At 46.0% G+C, this 23,038-nt stretch overlaps 2 protein-coding genes across 4 annotated transcripts in view; one reads left to right on the forward strand and one right to left on the reverse strand.

Moving 5' to 3' along the window:
• LOC309337204 (C-type lectin domain family 2 member D-like) overlaps window positions 1-23,038 on the reverse strand; it is a 115,073-nt gene that overhangs the window by 86,981 nt on the left and 5,054 nt on the right. The gene's annotated exons all lie outside the window — the stretch shown is intronic.
• LOC309336987 (uncharacterized protein) lies at window positions 3,780-22,945 on the forward strand. Of its 3 annotated transcripts, none has more exons than XM_081853576.1 (5): window positions 3,780-3,991; window positions 15,366-15,674; window positions 16,131-16,445; window positions 18,180-18,494; window positions 22,343-22,945. In XM_081853576.1, exons 1-5 carry the CDS (start codon window positions 3,856-3,858, stop codon window positions 22,600-22,602), a joined length of 1,335 nt encoding a protein of 444 aa, XP_081709702.1. In that variant the 5' UTR covers window positions 3,780-3,855; the 3' UTR covers window positions 22,603-22,945. The 3 variants fall into 3 exon arrangements, with proteins under 3 accessions (XP_081709702.1, XP_081709704.1, XP_081709703.1); XM_081853577.1 differs by lacking the exon at window positions 3,780-3,991 and adding an exon at window positions 4,294-4,833; XM_081853578.1 differs by lacking the exon at window positions 16,131-16,445 and having other exon boundaries at window positions 3,784-3,991.

The following is a 23,038-nucleotide window of genomic DNA, read 5'->3' on the forward strand; positions in this document are numbered from 1 at the left end:
TCAAATCCAGTCTTACACGAACTACCAACGCATAAACTACTGATTTGATTCAATATTTGCATTTCCTTTTTCCAACCCCAAATTTGAGCTCAAAGTGGCTCATAATAACAAGTGCATTAAAAAAAGTAACAAACGTTGCAATACCTGGAATCAGGTTAAAAGCGCAACAGCAGTATAATCAGGCCAAATAAGCAAACTCTTCAAATCATTAATACAACCCAGTACAAATTCGTAGGGACTCAAAATCTCAGGAATGGCTAAAACAAAATAAAAAAATTCCTTCCAGAAGCACCTTAAAGACCAACTAAGTTGTTCTAGGTATGAGCTCTGGCTGCGGATGAATGATCGCTCTCACTTATTCTTCCTGCAGAAGGTAACTAACCTGGAAAGCCAATGAGTTTTCAAGGATCTGGGCGGCGGCTTTTTTTTTTTTTTTTTTTTTGTAAGATTTGTACAGGGGGAGTGTTTTAAATGACTGCTGAGCGGGTAAAGAGGTTGCTGCGAGCTGTGCGCTGCGGGTTTACATAATTTACGACAGCAGGAGAACAAGGAAAGGAAGGAGGAAACCGCATTACCACCGGCAACAGCTATCACCCCAATAAAGAGTGGTGGCAGTTTATCTAAGAGTATATATCGTACAGGAAAAAACCACTTCCGCATGTGAGAGTCTTTTTAAAATAATTTTTATTGAGTGCTTTTATGCCACAAAAAGCATTACAACCATACTACCACAAAATATAATTGAGAAATAAAAATTACACGCATCAATATTTTGTTTGTTATTTGTTATTTGCCGTCTTATTTCCTCCCAAACATTCCATACAAAACACACCTCCGCACACACAGAGAAAATGATGATGATGATGATGAAAATAAATATTCCCCCCTTATATCCTACAAAATCTTTTCTTCATTTTGACTTCCTGTCAAGTCCCTTCGCACATGTTTTATCTTACAATTGAATGCACACAAAACAATAAACCTTTCTATATAAATTTTCCAATACTTTCAGAAAACATAATAAATCCTTGTTATCCACCTGTTTTTACATCCTTTGTCACTCAAATGCTAGCAACGGAGTCAAAATTATTATTGTATTTTTGAACATAATGTTCTATAAACATCCCATTTTTCCGCAAATTTTTGCTTTGAGTTTCCTCTGAGTTTGCTAGTCAATTGAGCCATCTCCACAAATTCCTGTAATTTAATTTGCCAATCTGTTATCCAAAAATAACAGATCCGCATGTGAGAGTCTATGTTAGCCTGGAAATCTGGGTTCACGTCCCAGCTCAGTCGTAGAATTACGACCGGCAACAGTCAGAGCAGGGGTTGAGCATGCAAAATCAGGGACCCTTATCCTCTCTGAGCTGCTTCCAACAAATCAAAACGAATTAAACCCCAAACCAACCTTTTCTTAAAAGAGATGGATCAGCAAAGCTTCCAGGATTAGTCACCTCGCCACACTTCACTTCCCATTGTGGTTAGTCATAAAGCCATTCTTACAAATATTGCAACAGGTATGATCTGGTGAAGTACAATAACAACCTTGCAAAATATACAGTTTATATTTATTTTATTTCCCCTTCTACACGGGTTCTGCTTCTCTCTCTTTTATTTACGTCTGGCCATGTTTAGTGCACATATAATTATGTATTTTTTGAACGTTCAATAAGGGGGGGGGGGAGCCATTCTGCCTTCAGATCCTTTTTTGGGCGGGTGGGGGGAGAGAGGAAGTTCACCCTGCCGTTGTATCTGCCGTTTGGGACCACGTTTGCGAAGGGAAAGCTGTTTAAAATGTTACAGTTGAAACTTTCTTTGTTTCCTAGCCACACTGACGCCGCTTTTCTAATACGGTATGGAAAACAACACAACTGGCACGTGATCAGCTGAATGAAGTATCCGGAAATCACCTCGAATGGATGGACTGGTGACCCCCTTCCCTTTCACCTGTCCCCCCATGACATTAATATTGCCAGCATCGCCACTATCCCCCCTACTCTGCCCCTCCATAGAGACCCCCCCAATCCCACTCCAATCCCAGCCCAGATGACAACAATTCACCCTCTCCACTCCCCAATCACCCCAACAACCCCCCCTCTCAGCCCCCCTCCCAAGGACTCTACTCATAGCACGTTGCCTCAGGAGAGTGAGGGAAATTCTCAGGGATGATTCGCACCCTGGCCGGCACTTTCTTGATCTCCTGCCCTCAGGCAGAAGATACAGAAGCAGGATTAGTCGCACCAACAGGGTAAAGAACAGCTTCTATCCATGGGCTGTTAGGCTGCTGAATGAAAAGATCACAACAGGGCAACTGAATTTCGGGTTTGGTGGGTGCGCGTCAGTAAAGGAGGGGAATTAAGACTAAGAGAGCTGAGTGGGGTTGGTCGTGTAATCTCACTGTATACAAGTTGCACAAGTGGCAATAATGTGTTTCAAAAAGAACCACGGCACAAACAAAAATAGGCAAACACCCCCGTCAACCTCACCGTCTCTTTCTTCACCACACAAAAGCAACAAATAAAATCAGTGGGTAAAAGAAAAGGAAAACAAAGGGGGGGACCCATATCAACTAAAACAATACTCCCGATCTCAATAAAACAATTCACAAACAGGCTAGAATCTGACACACAACCAGCACAATGGTGGTGCCAGAGCGTACCAAAACCCACATCCCTACCCCAACAAACCAATAACGTTGTTGACAACACTGACAACATTGCTTATAAACCTTATGCCCATCACAAAGGTGCTTAACACGTCTCACTGACCATTCCCTATCACAAACGACAGAGCGAATGGCCTGTTCATAAACAAGGTCTCCCATGACAAACACCTATATAGGCTGCTTTTTATAATCTACCCCTACTCTTTATCCCAAATCTAATTCTAACCCCTCTCTTTCCCCACCCATCACACTTTATTCCAGTGCAACAAAATAGGTTTGATAGACAATCTAAGGGGAGAGACACAGGGCAACCCAGACGCGTTGGCAGGGAATCATCCTATTAAGCAGACACGCAGAATGGCTAGCTTAAAAGAAATTGTACACTAAACGTGAAGGGCTTGGGAAACCCTATCAAAAGAAAATAGCTCCCTCAGGATACCTCCCTTGGAAAGTTCCAAACAAGTGTGTGCGTCCTCTTCAAAGCAATCGATGATCCGTTCCCAGGCCAGGGGCTCCTTTATAAAGTAATTTTATTAAATATTTTCTTAGTTTAAGAAAGTACAGAGGTCCGTTCTTAACCTGAAACTGTTCTTAACCTGAGGTACCACTTTAGCTAATGGGGCCTCCCGCTGCCGCCGCGCGATTTCTGTTCTCATCCTGAAGCAAAGTTCTTAACCCGAGGTACTATTTCTGGGTTAGCGGAGTCTGTAACCTGAGGCACCACTGTACATGCATTGTCTCTCTTTTCTATTCTGTTATTTAATACAATAAACGAACAATTCACAAACGAAAGAAGATCAATTGCTGTTTTCGTTTGGGTAGATGGACTTCTTTAAGCGCAACTTGGGATGCTGTTCCCTGGGCTATGACTAAGGATAGGCACAGAGGCGCGCGGCGGTTGCCGTCCGTCCCGGCGAGTTTCCATTCTCCAAAACGCACCTGCACTGTATTCCGATGTCCAGGTGCGGCAGCTTGGCAGCACCGCCCCCCCCCCCACCGTAGGTGCCCGGGCATCCATGGCCCTGGCACCAAAATTTGTTGTTGCAACGGGACCCACGCTGCTTTCTAAGTTGCAACAGAGTAGGCACCGCCTCTCTTGGCAGAGCCCAGCGGGCTTCACCGGCTCCCGCCACTTCCTCCTCCCCTTTGTCGCGGCTTCATTGGTGAAGAGCGTGTCAGAAGGCGAGGAGATGGCGGCAGTGCTGGTCCGAGAAGGAGCCGGGGCCGAAGGCAACGTGGGCGCACGGCGAGGTGGAGGCTTTTCCCGAGCCCTGATACTGCTGCGGCTGCTGCTATCCTGCCCGTCGAGGATGGCGGGCATTTCGGGTTCGTAGCCGATTGCCGACGGCCGAGTGAGATGTGGGGGGGGGGGGTGTCCCAGGATAGGAACTGGCCGGTTGGGACTGTGGCGTGGGCAGAGGGGGGGCTCTTAAAAACCCTGCCCGCCTTCGGGGGGGGGCAGTCCTGATCGGAAGCTTCCCTCCTGTGGGCGTTAGAGGGCGAGGATGCCTCCCCCGCCGCGCAAAAAACTCTCCCCCGCTTGCCCCTCCCCCTCCACTGCTGGACTGCTGTCAATGAAGATATGCTGTTTCTTTAAGTCATAGAACAAACTCCTAAGAGCCCGAACAATTCGTTTCTTGTATTTAAGATCAGTTGCTGTTTTCGATTGGGCGCAACTTCTTTAGGCGCAACTTGGGATGCTGTTCCCTAGGCTACCGTAGGTGCCGGGGGTTGTGGATGCCATGGAGCGTGCACCGAAATTTGTGGGTGCCCAGCTCCTTCATGGGGAGTTTTGCGGGTGCTTGGGGACCCATGTCCCCCAGGGAGTTGGCACATGTGCCGCCAACAGAGCAGGCACCGCTTCTGCGCATAGCCCAGCGGGCTGCCCCGGCTTCCCCGGCGTCCACCGCTTCACGGGCTCCCGCTCCCGCCCCCTTTCTGGCAACTTCTGCCCTCCCTTTTCCTTTCCTCGGGCCTCGTCGGAAGTTACGGTAGTTCGTGGTATCAGTGGTGAAGAGTGTGTCGGAAGGAGCGGGCGATGGCGGCAGTGCTGGTCCGAGAAGGAGCCGGGGGCGCAGGCAACGGGGGCGCACGGCGAGGAGGAGTCTTCTCCCGAGCCCTGCTGCTTCTGCTGCTACCCTGCCCGTCGAGGCTGGCGGACGTTTCGGGTTTGTAGGCAATTGCCGACGGCCGAGTGAGGTGTGAGGGGCCCCAGGGTCAGGTTGGGAAGTGTCCGGTTGGGACGGTGGCGTGGGCATGGGGGGGGGGACTCTTTAAAGCTCCCTTCGTACTCCTGATCGGATGCGTCCCTCCTGTGGGAGTTAGAGGGCGAGGATGACTCACCCGGGCTGCAAAACACTCCCCCCCCCCACCCCTCCACTGCTGAACTCCTGTCATCAAGATACGCTGTTACTTTAAGCCATAGAACAAACTCCTAGGAGCCGAGGTTCCTTTGCCCCCTCCCCCAATAAAATATTTGAGGGGCCGGCACTCCCAAAGTTGATCGGCATTGCCATTCAAATGGTGTCTGTGCACCTGATCATGCGATCGACTCTCCCCCCCCCCCAATTTTATTCAAGTTGCCACCCCTGCTTTCAGAGATCTCAACATGCGGGGCACAACTCGACCACCTAGAAATATACTGCCCCACCACCACCACGTGACCATTTTTTATGGCGCTGTAACTGGGCAAGATTGGTAGTCTTGGGTCCTACCCAGCCCCCTTCCTCGAACTTATCAAGGGTTTGCCTTGTCTCCCTTGGCAGGTTAGGGTGGAGTGTTGGGTGTGCTTTTCACAGGAAGTTGCTAATGCAGCTGCTTGACTTCTCCCTGGAGGCACACTTCACTGTCTCTCGAGACAGAGGCAGGGACGTCTTGCTCATAGGAGCCGCTCCTGCGGAGAGTTGTCTTGGTTTTTCCCCATTTAGCCTCCAGGCACCTGCAGCCCTGCCCTGTTCAGCTACATCTAGCCCAAGCCATGAGTAGTAGCAGCAGCTGCCCTGGTTTCTCTCCCCGGAATCCTGCCCTGTGTTGAATGTTACGGGCAACTCTACCCCGGGGAAGGAAAGCTTCCTCCCTTCGCTCCTCCTCCTCCTCCTCCTCCTCCTCCTCCTCCTCCTCCTCTTCTTCTTCTTCTTCTTCTTCTTCTTCTTCCTCTTCCCCTTCTTCTTCTGGGGTGGGCTCCTTCTCCCCCCCCCACAAGGTCCCTAGGGGTTGTAAAGCAAACCAGACCATTTAGTACCGACCCCATTCATTTCAGCAGCTGGCCATCACACGCTCACTCTAAGCCCTGCGAAAAATATAATCATCATTACTACTACTACTACTGCTACTGCCCTCCACCCATAGATATCAGGGTGGCTCACAGCCTGAAACTACGGTACTAAGCACATGCTAAAAACTAGAACAAAGGCAAATCAAACCAAGCCAGCAACCCTCCTTCTCCCTTATTTGTGTAACAAACCTGTTAATTGCCTATCCAACTGAAAAAAAATTCCTTCAAGTAGCACCTTAAAGACCAACTAAGTTAGTTCTAGGTATGAGCTTTAGTGTGCATGCACACTTCTTCAGATATCAGGTATCTGAAGAAGTGTGCATGCACACGAAAGCTCATACCTAGAACTAACTTAGTTGGTCTTTAAGGTGCTACTGGAAGGAATTTTTTGTTTTGACTATGGCAGACCAACACGGCTACCTATCTGTAACTGAAAAAAAAAGGCACTGAAGGTTTTTGAGATCAATGCAAGGTAAAAAGCATTGCAGGGGGTTAGGCTAGAAGATGACCGCAGGGTTCCTTCCAATTCTACCTTTTTCTTAAAAACACACACGCACAGTCCTCTGCCCAAGCAACTGTGTGTGAGACTTGCTCCCCAGAAAGTGTGCCTTGTCTTGCTACCTGTGGTTTCTGGTCTCTCCACAGCCCCCTCCCCCCAATCTATTCATATTCCATCCTTTCTCCCTAATCTCCAATATTGCATTTTCCTCTGGTTGAGACGTTAAAACAGAAGGCCCTAATTCCCAACTGTGTTTCTTGCTGCAGTCCTACTGTCTACTCAGAAGTAAGGTCCTATTTGATTCAGCAGGGCTTACTCTCAGGTAAGTGCAGTTAGGGCTGCAGCCTTTGTGACCCAAGTTTTGGGTCCTTTTTAGGTTCAGGGTGTCACTGCTTTACACCCCCCCCCCCAAATATTTGAAAACGTCAGCTTCGTACTTAAACACAAATTGGCCGGGAACTTCATTGTCTGTGACTTTATTAATTTATTTAAAGAACAACAAACTGGTGATCACTTTAACTTTTTGATATGTGGTGATTTGAATCATGAAGATGACTTGGAAGAACTGCTCAGTCTTGAATGTGTCTGGCATTGGAATTGAGGACTTCATTAGATTTTCTTCTGCCTTTTCATTTTATTTTGTTCTAGGGGCTTGTTAGAGATAATGTGTAAGCGTGGTGCCAGCTCCCTTTAAAAAAGGTCAGCAACTCTGGGAAAGGGGGGGGGCAGAGGGATCTTTGCACCACAGCGCCTCGGCGAGCTCCTGTCTTAATCCCCCCTTGTCCATGAATCATTCTCCTCCTGCGCTATACTTTGAAAATCTGACTTAGGGAGCTACATCAACCTCTTAGGGGATATCTGAGTGGATTTAGGGAGGAGGAGATGTGGGTGAGCAAAAGTTGATGGAGGAACACCTCATGTGCATAGGGGAATTAAAGGAGGAAGGAGGGGCTTAAAGGTAAAGGGACCCCTGACCATTAGGTCCAGTCGTGACCGACTCTGGGGTTGCGGCGCTCATCTTACTTTACTGGCCGAGGGAGCCGGCGTACAGCTTCTGGGTCATGTGGCCAGCATGACTAAGCCGATTCTGGTGAACCAGAGAAGCACACGGAAACAATCCGGCCGGAGCCATACCTATTGATCTACTTGCACTTTGATGTGCTTTCGAACTGCTAGGTGGGCAGGAGCTGGGACCGAACAACGGGAGCTCACCCCGTCGCGGGGATTCGAACCGCCGACCTTCTGATCGGCAAGTCCTAGGCTCTGTGGTTTAACCCACAGCGCCACCCGCGTCCCAAAGGAGGGGCTTAGGGTCCACATTAAGCCGAGGTCAGGTGCTTAGACATCAGCTGTGTGGTTCGGTGTATTCGCCCCATCTTGCCCAGAGACAACAAATGGGTAAGCAAGAGCAAAACTCTGATGGGGTCAATGTGGGGAGAGGGAGAACCGTTGGCAGCTGATTTCATCAGGAGAGGTGTGCAAATGTTCATATAATCATAGACTTGTATGTAGGGTTGGAAAGAACCCTGAGGATCACCTAAGTCCAGCTGCACTGCAAGGCAGAAATTCGTAGCTGTCCTCTATGGGTATTCAATCTGCAGGCTGCTTTGGTGTTATCAGCCCACATTCTAATCAACAGAGCTATTAAGACCCATGGGAAAGAACTACGGGATATTCAAGAACTATCTGTGACTCGCTTGCATGACAAACTGGGAACTCCGCTGTCTTTCTTGTGGAAGCCAACTCGCCTTGGGATAAGATTTTCTTTTGCAAGAAACAAGCCTTTTGGCAAGAGAAATCCGTTCAGCAAGATATGGAACTCTGAGTTTCCAAAATCCTGAATCTCTCACAGGTTTTGCTATGTCTTCCTTGGCAAGTTGTCAACATATTTTAGTGTCTAGACCAGTATAGGACAGACGAAGAAGCTGTCGTTAGAAGGTGGGGAGTGCAGGGTATCCATACCACAGTTTAAAAGGGGCTTGATGATCAATTCTTCTTCCCAGAGAATTCTGGAAATGGTAGTTCTTGTGCGGGTGATAGGAGGGCTCTCCTAACATTTCTCAGCATTCTGAACATGTGAGAACGTTAAGGAAGGTAGGAGAGAATATATTGTTTTAATATTATCCCTCCTCACTCCTGCTAGTGAGTAAACAGCAGAGCTGTAGGGCTATTAAGATATTCAGATCACATTACAGTACACGACAGTTCTCCTAAATACTTTCCCTCTTCCACAGCTGAGCATGGCATGCAGCCCAGAAAAAGCTGAGTTCACACCCCAGCTAACTCAGTTGTGTGGCTGCCCCAGGCAAAATACACTTTCAGGTGGAAGGTTTTTAGGGATTAAGAAATAGCAGGAGTAAGAAAAACAGTTGCAGTTTACTCGCGGGTGTGTTGCACTGAATTTATTTATTTACTTCGTAAAATTCATATACCACTGGATTGTAGAAACCTTATAAAAAAGATAGAACAATAACATTATCACTAAAAAGTTACAACCATTTAAAAGTGCAATAAAATGGACTGGAGCAAATTAAAACTCATAAAACATCCTAAATAACCAAGGAAAGGTAAAGGTAAAAGGACCCCTGACCATTAGGTCCAGTCGTGACCAACTCTGGGGTAGCAAACCAGAGCAGCACACGGAAACGCTGTTTACCTTCCTGCCGGAGCGGTACCTATTTATCTACTTGCACTTTGACGTGCTTTAGAACTGCTAGGTTGGCAGGAGCAGGGACCGAGCAACGGGAGCTAACCCTGTCACAGGGATTCAAACCACCGACCTTCTGATCGGCAAGCCCTAGGCCCTGTGGTTTAACCCACAGCGCCACCCGCTTGCCTAAATATGTCTAAGTATGAATATCTTCAGAAGGTGCTGAAAAGAATACAGGGAAGCTGCCTGCCTGATATCACTAGTGCAGGGGTCGGCAAGGTTTAGCTCCGCTCCAGTGGAGATCCCTTTGTGGGCTGGATTGTGCGTGCACATAAGTGTGGATGCCCACAATTTTTGGCATTTGTGTCTGTGCAGATGCGATTTCCGGCATATGCACATGTACAAACTCAATTTTCTGTGCCATGGAAGTGAGTCCCCGTGCTGTGCTGCACTGGTTTAGCACAGCGTGTGGGAACTTGCCGAGTGGGCGGCTCAGTTTGGGGGCACCTCGTGAGCCGGTTAAACGACCACAGCACTAGTACTACATAATATCCATTCTGCATCTGTAATAACTCAACCATTTGGTGTGGCAGCACTTCCTTAGACTTTGGAATTCCCTGCCTGTTGAGATGAAGCAGATGCCTTCACTGTACACTTTTCAGTGCCAGCTAAAAACATTCTTGATTAGACAAGTATTGCTTGCTTTTACCGGTTTAATCTTTTGTAAACCGCTTTGCGGGATTGTTTGTTTTTAACAATCAAGTTTTGTGTGTGTGTGTGTGTGTGTGTGTGTGTGTGTGTGTATAGGCAGGAACTTCCAACATGTTGATGTTGCCACGCTAAATTAAAAAGGATATTAAAAAAGAAAACCTTCCTCAAAAAAGGCTGAGGCATTCTTCTTGGGAATGGTAACAACAGAAGTCCCTAAAAAGCAAAAGAATTTATTATTAAATGCTACCACTGCGGCTAGAGTCTTATTGACACAAAGGTGGAGAATGAGTAAGAAGGGGCATAGGAAGGGGGTGCAGTGGGGGCAGGTTGCCCTGGGTGTCACCACTAAGGGGGGTGACAAAATGCCTGGCGGCACTCATGGCGGGACCTCCAGTGCGTCCAGGAGAGATGCGGTGGCTTGGGCGCCCGCAGGCTCCGTGCTGCCCCAAATGGTCTGCCTGCTGCCTCGCCCTCAGCTGTAGGGTGGCTGAATGTGAGGATGCATGCAGACTCCTTGGAGGCCCCATGGAGCCTCCTGCCCCGGCTCACCCCACCCCGTGGGGGTCTGGCCCTGCCCCTGGGTGCAGGGCATGTGCGCTGCCCCAGGCGCCCGATCGGCTTGCTCTGCCGCTGCGAGTATGGTGCCCACTAAGGAAAAGTGGCTCTTTAAAATGCTTGAATATTCTGAATTGGCAGGCATAACAAACAGGGTAAGAGAAAAGGATGATAAAGAAAATAAGGAGCACTGCAAAATGTTTATTGAAGATTTTAAGAACCAGTATAAACAAGTAAGGGACGTGAGTGGCGCTGTGGGTTAAACTACAGAGTCTAGGCCTTGCCGATCAGAAGGTCGGCGGTTCGAATCCCTGCAGCAGGGTGAGCTCCCATTGCTCGGTCCCTGCTCCTGCCAACCTAGCAGTTCGAAAGCACATCAAGTGCAAGTAGATAAATAGGTACCGCTCCAACGGGAAGGTAAACGGTGTTTCCGTGTGCTGCTCTGGTTTGCCAGAAGTGGCTTAGTCATGCTGGCCACATGACCCGGAAGCTGTATGCCAGCTCCCTCAGCCAATAAAGCGAGATGAGCGCCGCAACCCCAGAGTCGGCTACAACTGGACCTAATGGTCAGTGGTACCTTTACCTTTACTTTTATAAACAAGTAAATAACCTAGCAGGTCTTGAGTAAATCCTGCAGAATAGCAGCTAATAGAAATCAAATCAAATTTTATTAAACGGTCACAGACCAGATTGACTCGTACAGCTAGTCAGCGAAACATAACACCGGAAAAAACAAAGGACAATTTCAATACAAATTAGGCCATAACAACTGTCAGGGGTTCAGGAGGAGAGACACAGGAGGGGGAGCAAATGGAGAGTGAGGAGGAGGAATCCGAGGGGGGTGCAGGCAGTGACAGTGGCCAGAGTCATTCCACGAGCCTCTCTAGCGAATCGGAGGACTCACAGAGGGGAGCGCCACGGCCAGAGCAAGGGGGGTTCCAGGGGGGAAACCCCAGGAGGAAGGGGCCAGCGGGGAGTCCCTGAGCAGCAGTTGGAAATCAGGACCAGCTTCCCCACCAGAGCGCAGCGGGGAGGGGGAGTCCCAGGAATCGGGGCCAGTGTCCTCACCACCAGCGGGAGGAGAGGAGTCAGGTTTGGCCACACCCACATCGGGAAGCAGGGAAACGGTCAGGAGGAAGGTTACCGGCTGGGCGCGCGCGCCAAGTTCTAATGTACAGGCGAGCGGCACAGCAGGGAGCCCAGAAAGGGAGCCAGGTCCTAAAGCCCGCCGGAAGGAAGGGCAAGACTCAGGGGGGTCAGCGTCAGAGGAGTCCAGGAAGGAGGAAACCCCAGAGGGCAGAAGGACCCAGCGAAGGAAGGAACAGCGTAGGAGGTGGAGCCGGGCTAGGATCTTAAACTGGTGCGGAAGGAGCAGTGAGTCAGAGGGGACTTAGCCGGTCTAGAGTCAAGACGTGGGGCTGCGCGCCCTGGGGTTTGAAATGGAAACTAAACTTCAATAAAGACTTTTGTACATTACATCAACCGGGTGTTGGTCCTCTGTGAGCTGGGACCTAGAGGCAGTCCTGACAACAACAATTTAAAATTGGACAACATGAATAAAATTAAGTATTTGCCTTCGCCTGCATGTTGACATTGGAAAGCTCTTGTTTTCTGTGCCTGATAGCGGCTGCACAGAATTTAGCAACATTGATCATGATTACAGGAACCTTATCTTCTACCAAGGCTCTCATACATTGAAGTTCTGATTCATTTTTAAGCTTTCGTAGAACTGGGGCAATAAAGGTCAGGCGTAGATCCTCGTAATAGCTACAGTGCAGCAATACATGCAAACTTGTTTCCACTTCTGATGAGCCACATGGGCAAACACGTGACTCATATGGTTTGCCCTCATATCTGCCTAGCAGCAGGGCAGAGGGCAGAACGTTGAATCTGGCCAGGGTAAAGGAATGTCTGTACTTAGGTATTTGTAAATTAGCCAGATAGTTTGCGGGTGAGAACCCTCTCCCAAAGTCTCTAATTGTGGCGTGTTTATCCATTTTGCCCATATGACATTGCAGCTCTATGTCCCTAATGCGCTGGAGCACTAATAGAAATTAACAGAGGAAGAAATTTGAAGATTACAAATTTTGGAATACGCGATTGTCAGAGCTGCCCGAGGTCCCAGCTCACAAAGGACCAACGCCAGTCCGTTGTTATATATATAAAAGTCTTTATTGGACTTCCGGGTTGGCGCCATCGCCGAATGGCGGACTCCCTCCGAGCTCCGGAGGGAGCCTGCTCGGTAGGGGCTGGGTCCTGCCGCGCCGGCGACGCGGGGACCCTTAAAAACCATGGGCACTAAAACCCATGGACATGGTGACTCGGCTGGCACCTTTTGAGCCCCCCCCGACCCGCGAAGGAGCCTTTTTAAAGGCTGCGGAACGGGTGACAGGGGGGGGTGCTTTGAGTCCTCCGCTTCCCCTGCCGAGCGAAGCCGCATGCCATTCGACGGAGAGCGCTGACTTCTTCCATTGGAAATTTGGACTTAAAAGCATAACCCGTGAGTAATCGGAACTTGGATTAAAAAAGGCGAGAAATTTTTTAAAGAATTCGGAATGAGCGGGGGAGGCATAAAAAGGAAGTCAGCCCCCCCCCTGTTGTAGAGGAGCTAAAGTAAAGGACTTAACATCTAAGATTGAGCGCAACCTTATTTTGATAAAGTTATGAAATTTCGCGATGGAAAATTATAAGATTGAGCTGGAGGAGAAAAGTGGAATTTATTCAAAAAGCAACCCCACCCCCCGGAACCTGGGAGCGTTTTAGTGAGAGTGCCGGGAGAAGACAAGGAGAGGTTTTGACAGCTGTCAAAGAGCTGTCAAAGCAGAAGAACAACAATGAGATCTTTGTTACGAGGACTTTGCCGGTTATATTTGTTACAAATTGGATACAAAATGTTTAAAACAAGGAATAATAAAGTTACTTTGACTGGTGGACGTGATCTGGAAGGGAACTGAGTTACTATAATCCACCTAGAGGAGCCGAGGGATATTACAAGTTGTTGGCATCGAATTTGACAGAACTTTTTATCTCCTGGGAAACTGCAGAAATGGAACATTATTTTGACTACAGAGGTTTACACACTAAAGTAGACAATAGACTTATCTATTGAAAATGGAAGGGACTTGGCATCATGTTTCGTTCCTGAATAACAGAGCCTCTGCAGTGGAATTTAGAAGCTTTTGGAATTAGAACATTTGTGCAGGAAAACAGGAAAAGAAAGAGGAGAGAGACTAACAAGAACAACAAGAATAATAAGAATTGGACAAAGTTGGAAGTGGGAACATTTGGGAAATCCAGATTTGAAAGGTTTAAGAAATAAAATTGGAGTTTTACTCCCAAGTATATAAAAATCTGGATGGGAAAAATGGGCCTTTTCGAGATAGACTCCTTCCAAGATTGGACATTTAAAATTAAAGAAGACTGGTAAAGGACTATGGTTTAAATAAATGTGGGAACTCCAGGAAGACATCAGATGTTGATCAATACGGGAAACGCAACCAGGAAAAGGGGGAGGGATTTGGAATCCAAAGGCTGTAAAATCAAAATCATATTTTATTTTATTATATTTTAATCTATTATGTATATTAAAGGGGGGAACGCGCGGAAGGGAATAGGTCGATCTTAGGAGATGGGAAAATATTTTTAAATTGGGCTAATGATAATAAGGTTAAAATTTGGGATAATAAATTGCTGAATTTATTTGTAAGAATTGGAATACAAGAGGGGGAGGGGAGGGGAAGTCCTGGAAAGATGTTATGGAAAATAAGATCTTAAATTTGGATGTTTTTTTTTTTATATTGTTATAATTGAAAATTCTTAATAAATATTATTAAAAAAAAAAAAGTCTTTATTGAAGTTCAGTTTCGATTTCAAAGCCGCGGCGCGCAGCTCTACGTCTCAAACTCTAGACTGCTGAAGCTCCGTCTGAATCTCCTCCCCCCAGAGACCAGTTTAAGACTCTAGCCTTCCTCCACCTCTTCCTTTGCTCTTTCCTCCTCTGGGTCCGCCTGTCCGCTGGGGTCTTGCCTTTTCTAGACTCTTCTGACGCTGAGTCCCCTGAGTCTTCCCCCTGCCTCCGGCAGGCTTTAGGACCTGGTTCCCAATCCGGGTTTTCTGCTGTGCCGCGCGCCTGTACATTCGAACTTGGCGCGCACGCCCAGCCGGCAACCTTCCTCCTGACCGTTACACTGCTCCTGTCACTGCTTCCCCCTTCGGAGAGGCTAGCTGGACCTGACTTCCCCTCCGTTCCCTCACTCTGCGATGGAGGCGTGGTCAGCCCTGATTCATCTTCTCTCCCTGCTGGAGGAGAAGCTGGCCCTGATACATGGGACTCTTCCCCCCCACTCCGCTCTGGTGGGGGAACTGGTCCTGATCTCCCGCTGCTGCTTTGGGAGTCCCAGCTGGCCCCTTGCTTCTGGTGTGTCTCCCCTGGGACCCCCCTTGCCCTGGCCATCGGTGCCCCCCTCTGGGAATCTTCTGATTCACTGGAGAAGCTCATGGAATCTCTCGGGCCACTTTCATACTCCCCTACGCTGCCTTCCGATTCTTCCCCTTTGCTCTCCATTTCCTCTCTCCCCTGTGCCTCTGCTCCTGAGCCCCTGACAGCGATTCAGTAGAAAAGTAAAGAAGCCAGGAAAAGTGTGGAACTAGATTTGCTGTTTCAGTGTTGCAAGTATATGCCTCAAAGTGTAAGGACTCTTAAGACAAGTTTGTAAAATGTTGTATTCAACCCAGTAGCAGGAGCGATGTGGCATTTGCCGGCACCTGGGGCACAGAGCGTGAACCAAACCTGCCATGCCAATGAGGATAGTCTGCCCCCCAAAGATGGCAGGATCCTGTAAGCTTCCAAACTGCCTTCAACAAGTATGATATGACCTTTACCAAATGTGGAATTGCAAAGGTGCCATTTTTTGTATGGTGTAATGATATCCTGCCTCTCTTAAGATGTGAGATCTAATCTGTCTGGCTGGTGGTAGAATTCTATTAATGAGTTGCCGTCATTTTCTTCCAGGTTTCACACACTGCCCTTGTGCTAACATCTCCATAGCAGAAGGTTCATCGGGGATGATCTTTGCTAATGTTTCCAGCTATCCCGACATTCGTTTATTTCATAAGAGCAGTTCATCTGATCCTGATGATGCCATATTAGCCATAACTGGAGGAAAACTGAGAATCTACGACAGCAAAAACAATATATACTTCTATCTATGGGGAAATGACCTCTTTATCAATAACACCAACAAACAACTTGCTGGAGAATACCAACTTGAAGATTTCATGGGAAACATTTGTTTCTATCGAGTCTTCCTTACTGTACCTGGTGAGGTTCTAAAGTTACTGTCAAATGGATTCACCACTGGGGGTGGGGGAAGAGGTCGGGGTGAGGACAGCTGCTTACATGAATTTCTTTTTGGTTTGCATTTGTTCCTATCAGTCATTATTATTAATAACAGAATTTACTACCCACACTCCTCCATAAAATCTCAGGGCAGGTTTTTTTTTTAAAATAACAATATTCTATTATAAGAATTTCATTTACTAAAAGACAGAGTGAGAAAGAAAGAAAGAAAGAGTTGAAAAGAAAAACAAAAAAGTAACAAGGTAGTAGGAATATATACACCTGTATACTGATGTATGGTAAGGTAAGAGTACAGATCTCAGGGTAGTTTGCAATAAAACATTTCTGGCATCGTATTTTTATATCATGCTTCTCTACTATTTTGATAGCTACTCTTGCCCTATTTTAAATAAATGCATTTTTTGTTGTTGTTTCTAGACCCTTGGCACTGCCCTTCAGCTAATCTTTCCATACCAGAAGGTGCCTCTGGGATGATCATTCCTAATCATATATTGAACCATTCCAATAGTCTTGCTTTATACAAGAAGAACCACTCCTCCTCTTCTTGGCAATACATCTTGAGCATAGCCAAGAGACACCTGAATCACAGTGGTGACACGAATGAAGAGCAATTCTATATATCTGACAGCGGCCTTTCTATCAAGAATGCTTATGAAGGACTCGCTGGAGAATACAAGCTTGTTCATCAGCAAAATGGACCCTGTGTGCTTCAGTTCTTCCTTAATATACCTGGTAAGTTTCTGATGTGATTGACATCTAGATTCACAGCCACAGGGGGAGGAGACACTGGTTCCTTTTATTCATTTCTCTTTGTTATATATTTGTTCTGTTCAAGGAGCTTTAGAGGTTTCCTAGATTCAAGGAAGGATGCTCCTAGAGTTTTTGTTTCTGGACAAAGGTGCCCTTCATTATGCAATGAAATCATGTATCTCTTTTTTTTTCTTTCTTTCTTTTTTTTTTTTTTTTTGAAGAAGAGTTTGGATTTGATATCCCGCCTTTCACTCCCTTTAAGGAGTCTCAAAGCGGCTAACATTCTCCTTTCCCTTCCTCCCCCACAACAAACACTCTGTGAGGTGAGTGGGGCTGAGAGACTTCAAAGAAATGTGACTGGCCCAAGGTCACCCAGCAGCTGCATGTGGAGGAGCAGAGACGCGAACCCGGTTCACCAGATTATGAGACTACCGCTCTTAACCACTACACCACACTGGCTCGCAATCATGTATCTCTTAAGACACCATCCATTTTGTCTTATTCATAGTTTCATATGAATACCATTAATAAGTTGCCTTCTATCTGCACTTTCCATGATTTGTCCTTCTGAAAATTTCTGCATACTAGAAGGTTCCTCTAGGATGATCATTTCTAATATATCAATCCATTCCCTGCTACAAGCTCCCCATATGTGATATAATTCAGCCCCTAATTCATGGCATGGATATTTTGCTTAAAAAGCAAATACAAAACTAAAACCTGCTATAAAGGTCAGCAGTTGATTACATAGGCTTGCAAATAACTTGTGACCCACCAAGAAGAACCACAGATCACCAGCGACGTATTATGCACTGTATCCAAATACTTTTTACTCAGAGTAGACTCACTGAAATGAATGGACCTATGTTAATCACATCTGTTCATTTCAATGGGTCTGCTATGGTATGCTATGGTACACTAGTGCTACATAATATCCATTCTGCATCTGTAATAACTCAATCATTTAGTGTGGCAGCACTTCCTTAGACTTTGGAACTCCCTGCCTGTTGAGATTGAAGCAGATGCCTTCACTGTACACTTTTCAGTGCCAGCTAAAAACATTCTTGATTAGACAAGCCTACCCAAATGCTTAGATAGTTGAGGTAATTTTGATCTGCTTGAGTATTTTGACTTATGTATGTTTTCAAGTATTGCTTGCTTTTACCGGTTTATCTTTTGTAAAGCGTTTTGCGGGATTGTTTGTTTTTAACAATCAAGCGGTATATAAATAAATAGGCAGGAACTTCCAACGTGGTGAGGTTCTGAAGTCACTGTCATATGGATTCACCACTGGGGGTGGGGGTGGGGGAAGAGGTTGTGGTGAGGACGGCTGCTTGCATGAATTTCTTTTTGGTTTGCATTTGTTCCTATCAGTTATCATTATTAATAATAGAATTTACTACCCACACTTCTCCATAAAATCTCAGGGCAGGTTTTTTTTTTTTAAAAAAATAACAATATTCTAAGAATTTCATTTATTAAAAGACAGAGTGAGAGAGAAAGAAAGAGTTGAAAAGAAAAACAAAAAAGTAACAAGATAGTAGGAATATTCACACCTGTGTACTGATGTATGGTAAGGTAAGAGTACAGATTTCAGGGTAGTTTGCAATAAAACAAAAACACATTTCTTGCATCGTATTATCATATCATGCTTCCCTACTATTTTGATAGCTACTCTTGCCCTATTTTAAATAAATGCATCTTTTTTATTTCTAGAACCTTGGCACTGCCCTTCAGCTAATCTTTCCATACCAGAAGGTGCCTCTGGGACGATCATTCCTAATCATAAATTGAACCATTCCAATAGTCTTGCTTTATACAAGAAGAACCACTCCTCCTCTTCTTGGCAATGCATCTTGAGCACAGACAAGGGGCACCTGAATCACAGTGGTGACACGAATGAAGAGCAATTCTATATATCTGACAGCGGCCTTTCTATCAAGAATGCTTATGAAGGACTCGCTGGAGAATACAAGCTTGTTCATCAGCAAAATGGACCCTGTGTGCTTCAGTTCTTCCTTAATATACCTGGTAAGTTTCTGATGTGATTGACATCTAGATTCACAGCCACAGGGGGAGGAGACAATGGTTCCTTTTACTCATTTCTCTTTGTTATATATTTGTTCTGTTCAAGGAGCTTTAGAGGTTTCCCAGATTCAAGGAAGGATGCTCCTAGAGTTTTTGTTTCTGGACAAAGGTGCCCTTCATTATGCAATGAAATCATGTATCTCTTAAGACACCATCCATTTTGTCTTATTCATAGTTTCATATGAATACCATTAATAAGTTGCCTTCTATCTGCACTTTCCATGATTTGTCCTTCTGAAAATTTCTCCATACTAGAAGGTTCCTCTAGGATGATCATTTCTAATATATCAATCCATTCCCTGCTACAAGCTCCCCATATCTGATATAATTCAGTCCCTAATTCATGGTACAGATATTTTTCTTAAAAAGCAAATACAAAAGTAAAACCTGCTATAAAGGTCAGCAGTTGATTACATAGGCTTGCAAATAACTTGTGACCCACCAAGAAGAACCACAGATCACCAGCGACGTATTATGGACTGTATCCAAATACTTTTTACTCAGAGTAGACTCACTGAAATGAATGGACCTATGTTAATCACATCTGTTCATTTCAACGGGTCTGCTATGACCAGCATTGGACCCAACTTTATGGTCTGGCAGGCATTTGGGGTGGTTGTGTTGGAATCCATGTTTTTGCAGGCAGCTTTGCAAGTTTGCAATTAGAGTCTCCACAGCATGGGAATACAGAACATGGAAGGAATCTGCCTAGAGATAATTCCGGGGAATTCTGGAAATGGTAGTTCTTGTGCGGGTGATAGGAGGGCTCTCCTAACAATTCTCAGCATCCTGAACATGTGAGGATGTTAAAGAAGGTAGGAGAGGGTATATTGTTTTGATATTATCCCTCCTCACTCATGCTAGTGAGTAAACAGCAGAGCTGTAGGGCTATTAAACTATTCAGATCACAGTACAGAACATGACCGTTCTCTTAAATACTTTGCCACTTCCACAACTGAGCATGGCATGTAGCCCAGAAAAAGCCAAGTTCACACCACAACTAACTCACAGAGTTGTGTGGCTACCGTAGGCAAAATATTTACTACCCACACTTCTCCATAAAAACTCAAGGCAGGTTTTTTTTAAAAAATAACAATATTCTATTATAAGAGTTTTATTTATTAAAAGATGAAAAGATGAACCACAGATCACTAGCAATGTATTACGGACTGCATCAAAATACTTTTTACTCAGATAGACACTGAAATGAATGGACCTATGTTAATCACTTCTGTTGATTTGAATGGGTCTGCTATGACTAGCATTGGAAGGAACTCTATGGTCTGGCAGGCATTTGGGGTGGTTGTCAGTTTTTGTAGGGAATGCGGGTGGCGCTGTGCTCTAAACCGCAGAGCCTGGGTCTTGCCGATCAAAAGGTTGGCAGTTCGAATCCCCACGATGGGCGGAGCTCCTGTTCCTTGGTCCCTGCTCCTGCCCACCTAGCAGTTTGAAAGCATGAAGTGCAAGTAGATAAATAGGTACCGCTCCGGTGGGAAGGTAAATGGCATTTCTGTGCGCTGCTCTGGTTTGCCAGATGCTGGCCACATGACCCGGAAGCTGTATGCTGGCTCCCTCGGTCAGTAAAGTGAGATGAGCGCCGCAACCCCAGAGTCATCCATGACGGGACGTAACGGTCAGGGGTCCCTTTACCTTTACTTTTAAAAGCCAGGGTGGATAAGTGGTCAGAATGTCACACTAGAACTGAGAAAATCAAGGTTCAAATCCCTGCTCAGACATGAAGATCATTGTGTGATCCTTAGCTAGTCACTAACTCTTCAGCCCACCTCACATTGTTGTAGGAATAATAAAATGGATCGTGGAGGGAGGCATGCTTGCTGCCTTATGCTCCATCTATAACTGAGACCTGAGTGGGGCAACAAGGAGAGGTTGCCTCTCACACTTAATTCCTTCTGAGTTTTCAGTGCAGCATTAGAGCAGACCTGGAGGATCAGGCTGGGGGAGTTGCTGTAGTCCATAGAAATCCAGTCTTCCTCTCAAGGCTTCCAGCTTGCTGAACCCAATAGCTGAGGGCAATGGAGCAAGCTGGAAGATGGCAATAATGCAAGTGGGCGAAGACTCCCAGTAAATACAATCAAACCCAATTGTGTGCTCACTGTCAAGCCTATTTTGTGATGGTAAAGGCAATGAAAAAGACTTCCTTCTCTTCCTCAGTTGTGTCCTTGATGTCTAGCACACCTTACAGGCAGTGTGAGACCTTTTAATATACTGGCCCAAAGGTGGATCCCCCAGTAGTTCTCTCAGTAATACTGAGGATACTTGTAGGGACCCAGATTCTGCTATTGTAGCAAGTCGCTTTGAGGTGTCCAGGCAGTATTCTGGCCAGGTGTTAATGGGCGATTCCCCATTGATAAGGCTCAAGGATGTGGACAAGGTGCTTGGATGGTCACAAGGTGGCTACAACACTTCATGGCTCATCATATCTGACAAGGATGGGACACTAGTGATGCCAAGGAAGTAAACAAATGCCTCTCTGAGAGGAGAGACCACTCCTTAAGAAACCCTCCCTGAGCCCAGAAGATCTGAATCATTATAGCCTGCTTGCAAATGTCTCTTCCTAGGCAAGGTTTTTGAGCAGGCGGTTCCTGAACTCCAGACTACTTGGATGAGATTAATGTTGTACTCAGGCCCATTTCTGGCCCTGAGATGGCCTTGGTTGCCCTGTATGCAGGAGACACTGGTGGGAAGGAGCTTAGCATTCCACTGGGCCTCCTGGCCAGTGCCAGATTTATGCCCCACTCACTTGGGGGCCTCCAAAAAAACTTAAAGGAAAAAGAACCTGGCTGTACATTTCCAACATATAAGGTAAAAAAACCAATAAAATAAAACCTACATACAGCAACAGTGTTTTTTTGTTGTTGTGTGGACCTTTTAGGTCCATAAATTACCATATAGCATATATTCAACACAAAAAAACAGCAACAATTTGTTGTTAACAAAGGACAGCTGGAGACATAAAGGGCCCCATTACCTTCAGGAGCTTAGGGCCTCATCTAAACTGGAAGTCAGCCCTATTTCCGCAGGGCCTGTAAGACAGAGTTGTTCCGCCTGGCCTTTGGCTTGGAGCCAATTTGATTCCCTCCCTCCTTCCCTCCCTCCCTCTCTTTCTTTTTTCTTTTCCTTCTCCTCCTGCGATGAGGCTACATTTTATTATTTTAATGTTCCATTATTTTAATGTTGTATTTTATTTTTGTTTTTAAGTTGTAATCATTCATCTTGTTTTTATTATTGCTTGTAAGCCGCTCTGAGCCCGGCCTTGGCTGGGGAGGGCGGGGTATAAATAAATTATTATTATTATTATTATTATTAGTAGTAGTAGTAATATGTTTGTGTATTTTTATTGTATTTTTGCTTTAGCTGTAAATCCTTTGGGGGCTTGTTGTCATGGGAAGTGATATATAAACCTAAACCTAACCTTTGAAGGAGAGGCATGCTATAAAGGCAACACAAAATAAATAATAGACTCATACCAGTAGACATTAAAACAGATTTCTTGTGCCTCCTGCCATAATGGCTGAAAGCTCAGCTGGTAGAGTATGAGACTCTTGATCTCAGGGTCATAGGTTAAAGTTGGGCAAAGGACTCCGACATTGCACGAGGTTGGACTAGATGGTCCCTTCCAACTCTACAGTTCTATGATTTTAAGGCACATAGGTCTGGTTCTATCTAGCCTTCTTGGTGGGGTGGAATAATGCCGCACATAGCTCTTTCCACGGTACAGCTGCACTTAAAGGGTGTCAGAAGCATGACCACTGACTTTTTCTATTTTTCAGTTTCAGGACGCAGACGTTATGGCCTTTACGCCGCAGTAGGGCTTGCCATCTTTTTGGTGCTCTGTTTCACAGTGTATATATGTTGGAAATGGAAAAGGAGAGACAACGACACTGCTCAACTTGCTGGTGGCTTGGCAAATGGATTTCTGCCTCCTGGGTCACCAGAGGTGCAAGAAAGTAGCGCAGACCCACCCAGGAGAGAAAATGGGAACTCTTTTCCTCATGAATGCAACCCTGAAACAAATGCCTTTCTGCCTTGAAGGACTGCTCCTTTCATTTTTCTAGCCATATGCTTTTTAAGATGAGGGCCATGTGCAATGTACATACTCTGATATCAACCCCCCCCCCCAAAGGAAACCTTCACATACCCTCCTGCCTGTACCATTTTTTAAAAGAACCAAGTGGCCTTGAAGTCTATTTTCTTGTGAATTGCACAAAACGATGGGAAGCAGTTCAAGGGCATCAGCTCTGTTGAAAGACCAGCATTTGAATTCAGTTCCCCCAAGCAAGGAAGCCTCACGCTCTCCCGTTGGAGGAGACCCTGGTGCCAACTCTGGCAGAGCCTGCTCCTATGAGACACTGACTCAAACAGAAAGTGTTAGGATATTGACTGGGAGTCATTCTGAACTCACAGCTTTCCGTGGAGGCACAGGTCGATTCTGTGTCAAGTGCAGCTGTCTACCAGCTCCATCTGGT

This window comes from Podarcis erhardii (genome assembly GCF_964252035.2).
Source record: "Podarcis erhardii genome assembly, chromosome: 2".
Lineage (NCBI taxonomy): Eukaryota > Metazoa > Chordata > Lepidosauria > Squamata > Lacertidae > Podarcis > Podarcis erhardii.

Bases quoted from the DNA above. Each gene is read 5' to 3' on its own strand.
- LOC309336987 (XM_081853576.1), top strand. From the start codon at position 3,856: ATGGCGGCAGTGCTGGTCCGAGAAGGAGCCGGGGCCGAAGGCAACGTG. The intron at 15,675-16,130 runs GTGAGGTTCTAA...TGTTGTTTCTAG, and splicing joins AGTCTTCCTTACTGTACCTG to ACCCTTGGCACTGCCCTTCA. The intron at 16,446-18,179 runs GTAAGTTTCTGA...TTTTATTTCTAG, and splicing joins GTTCTTCCTTAATATACCTG to AACCTTGGCACTGCCCTTCA.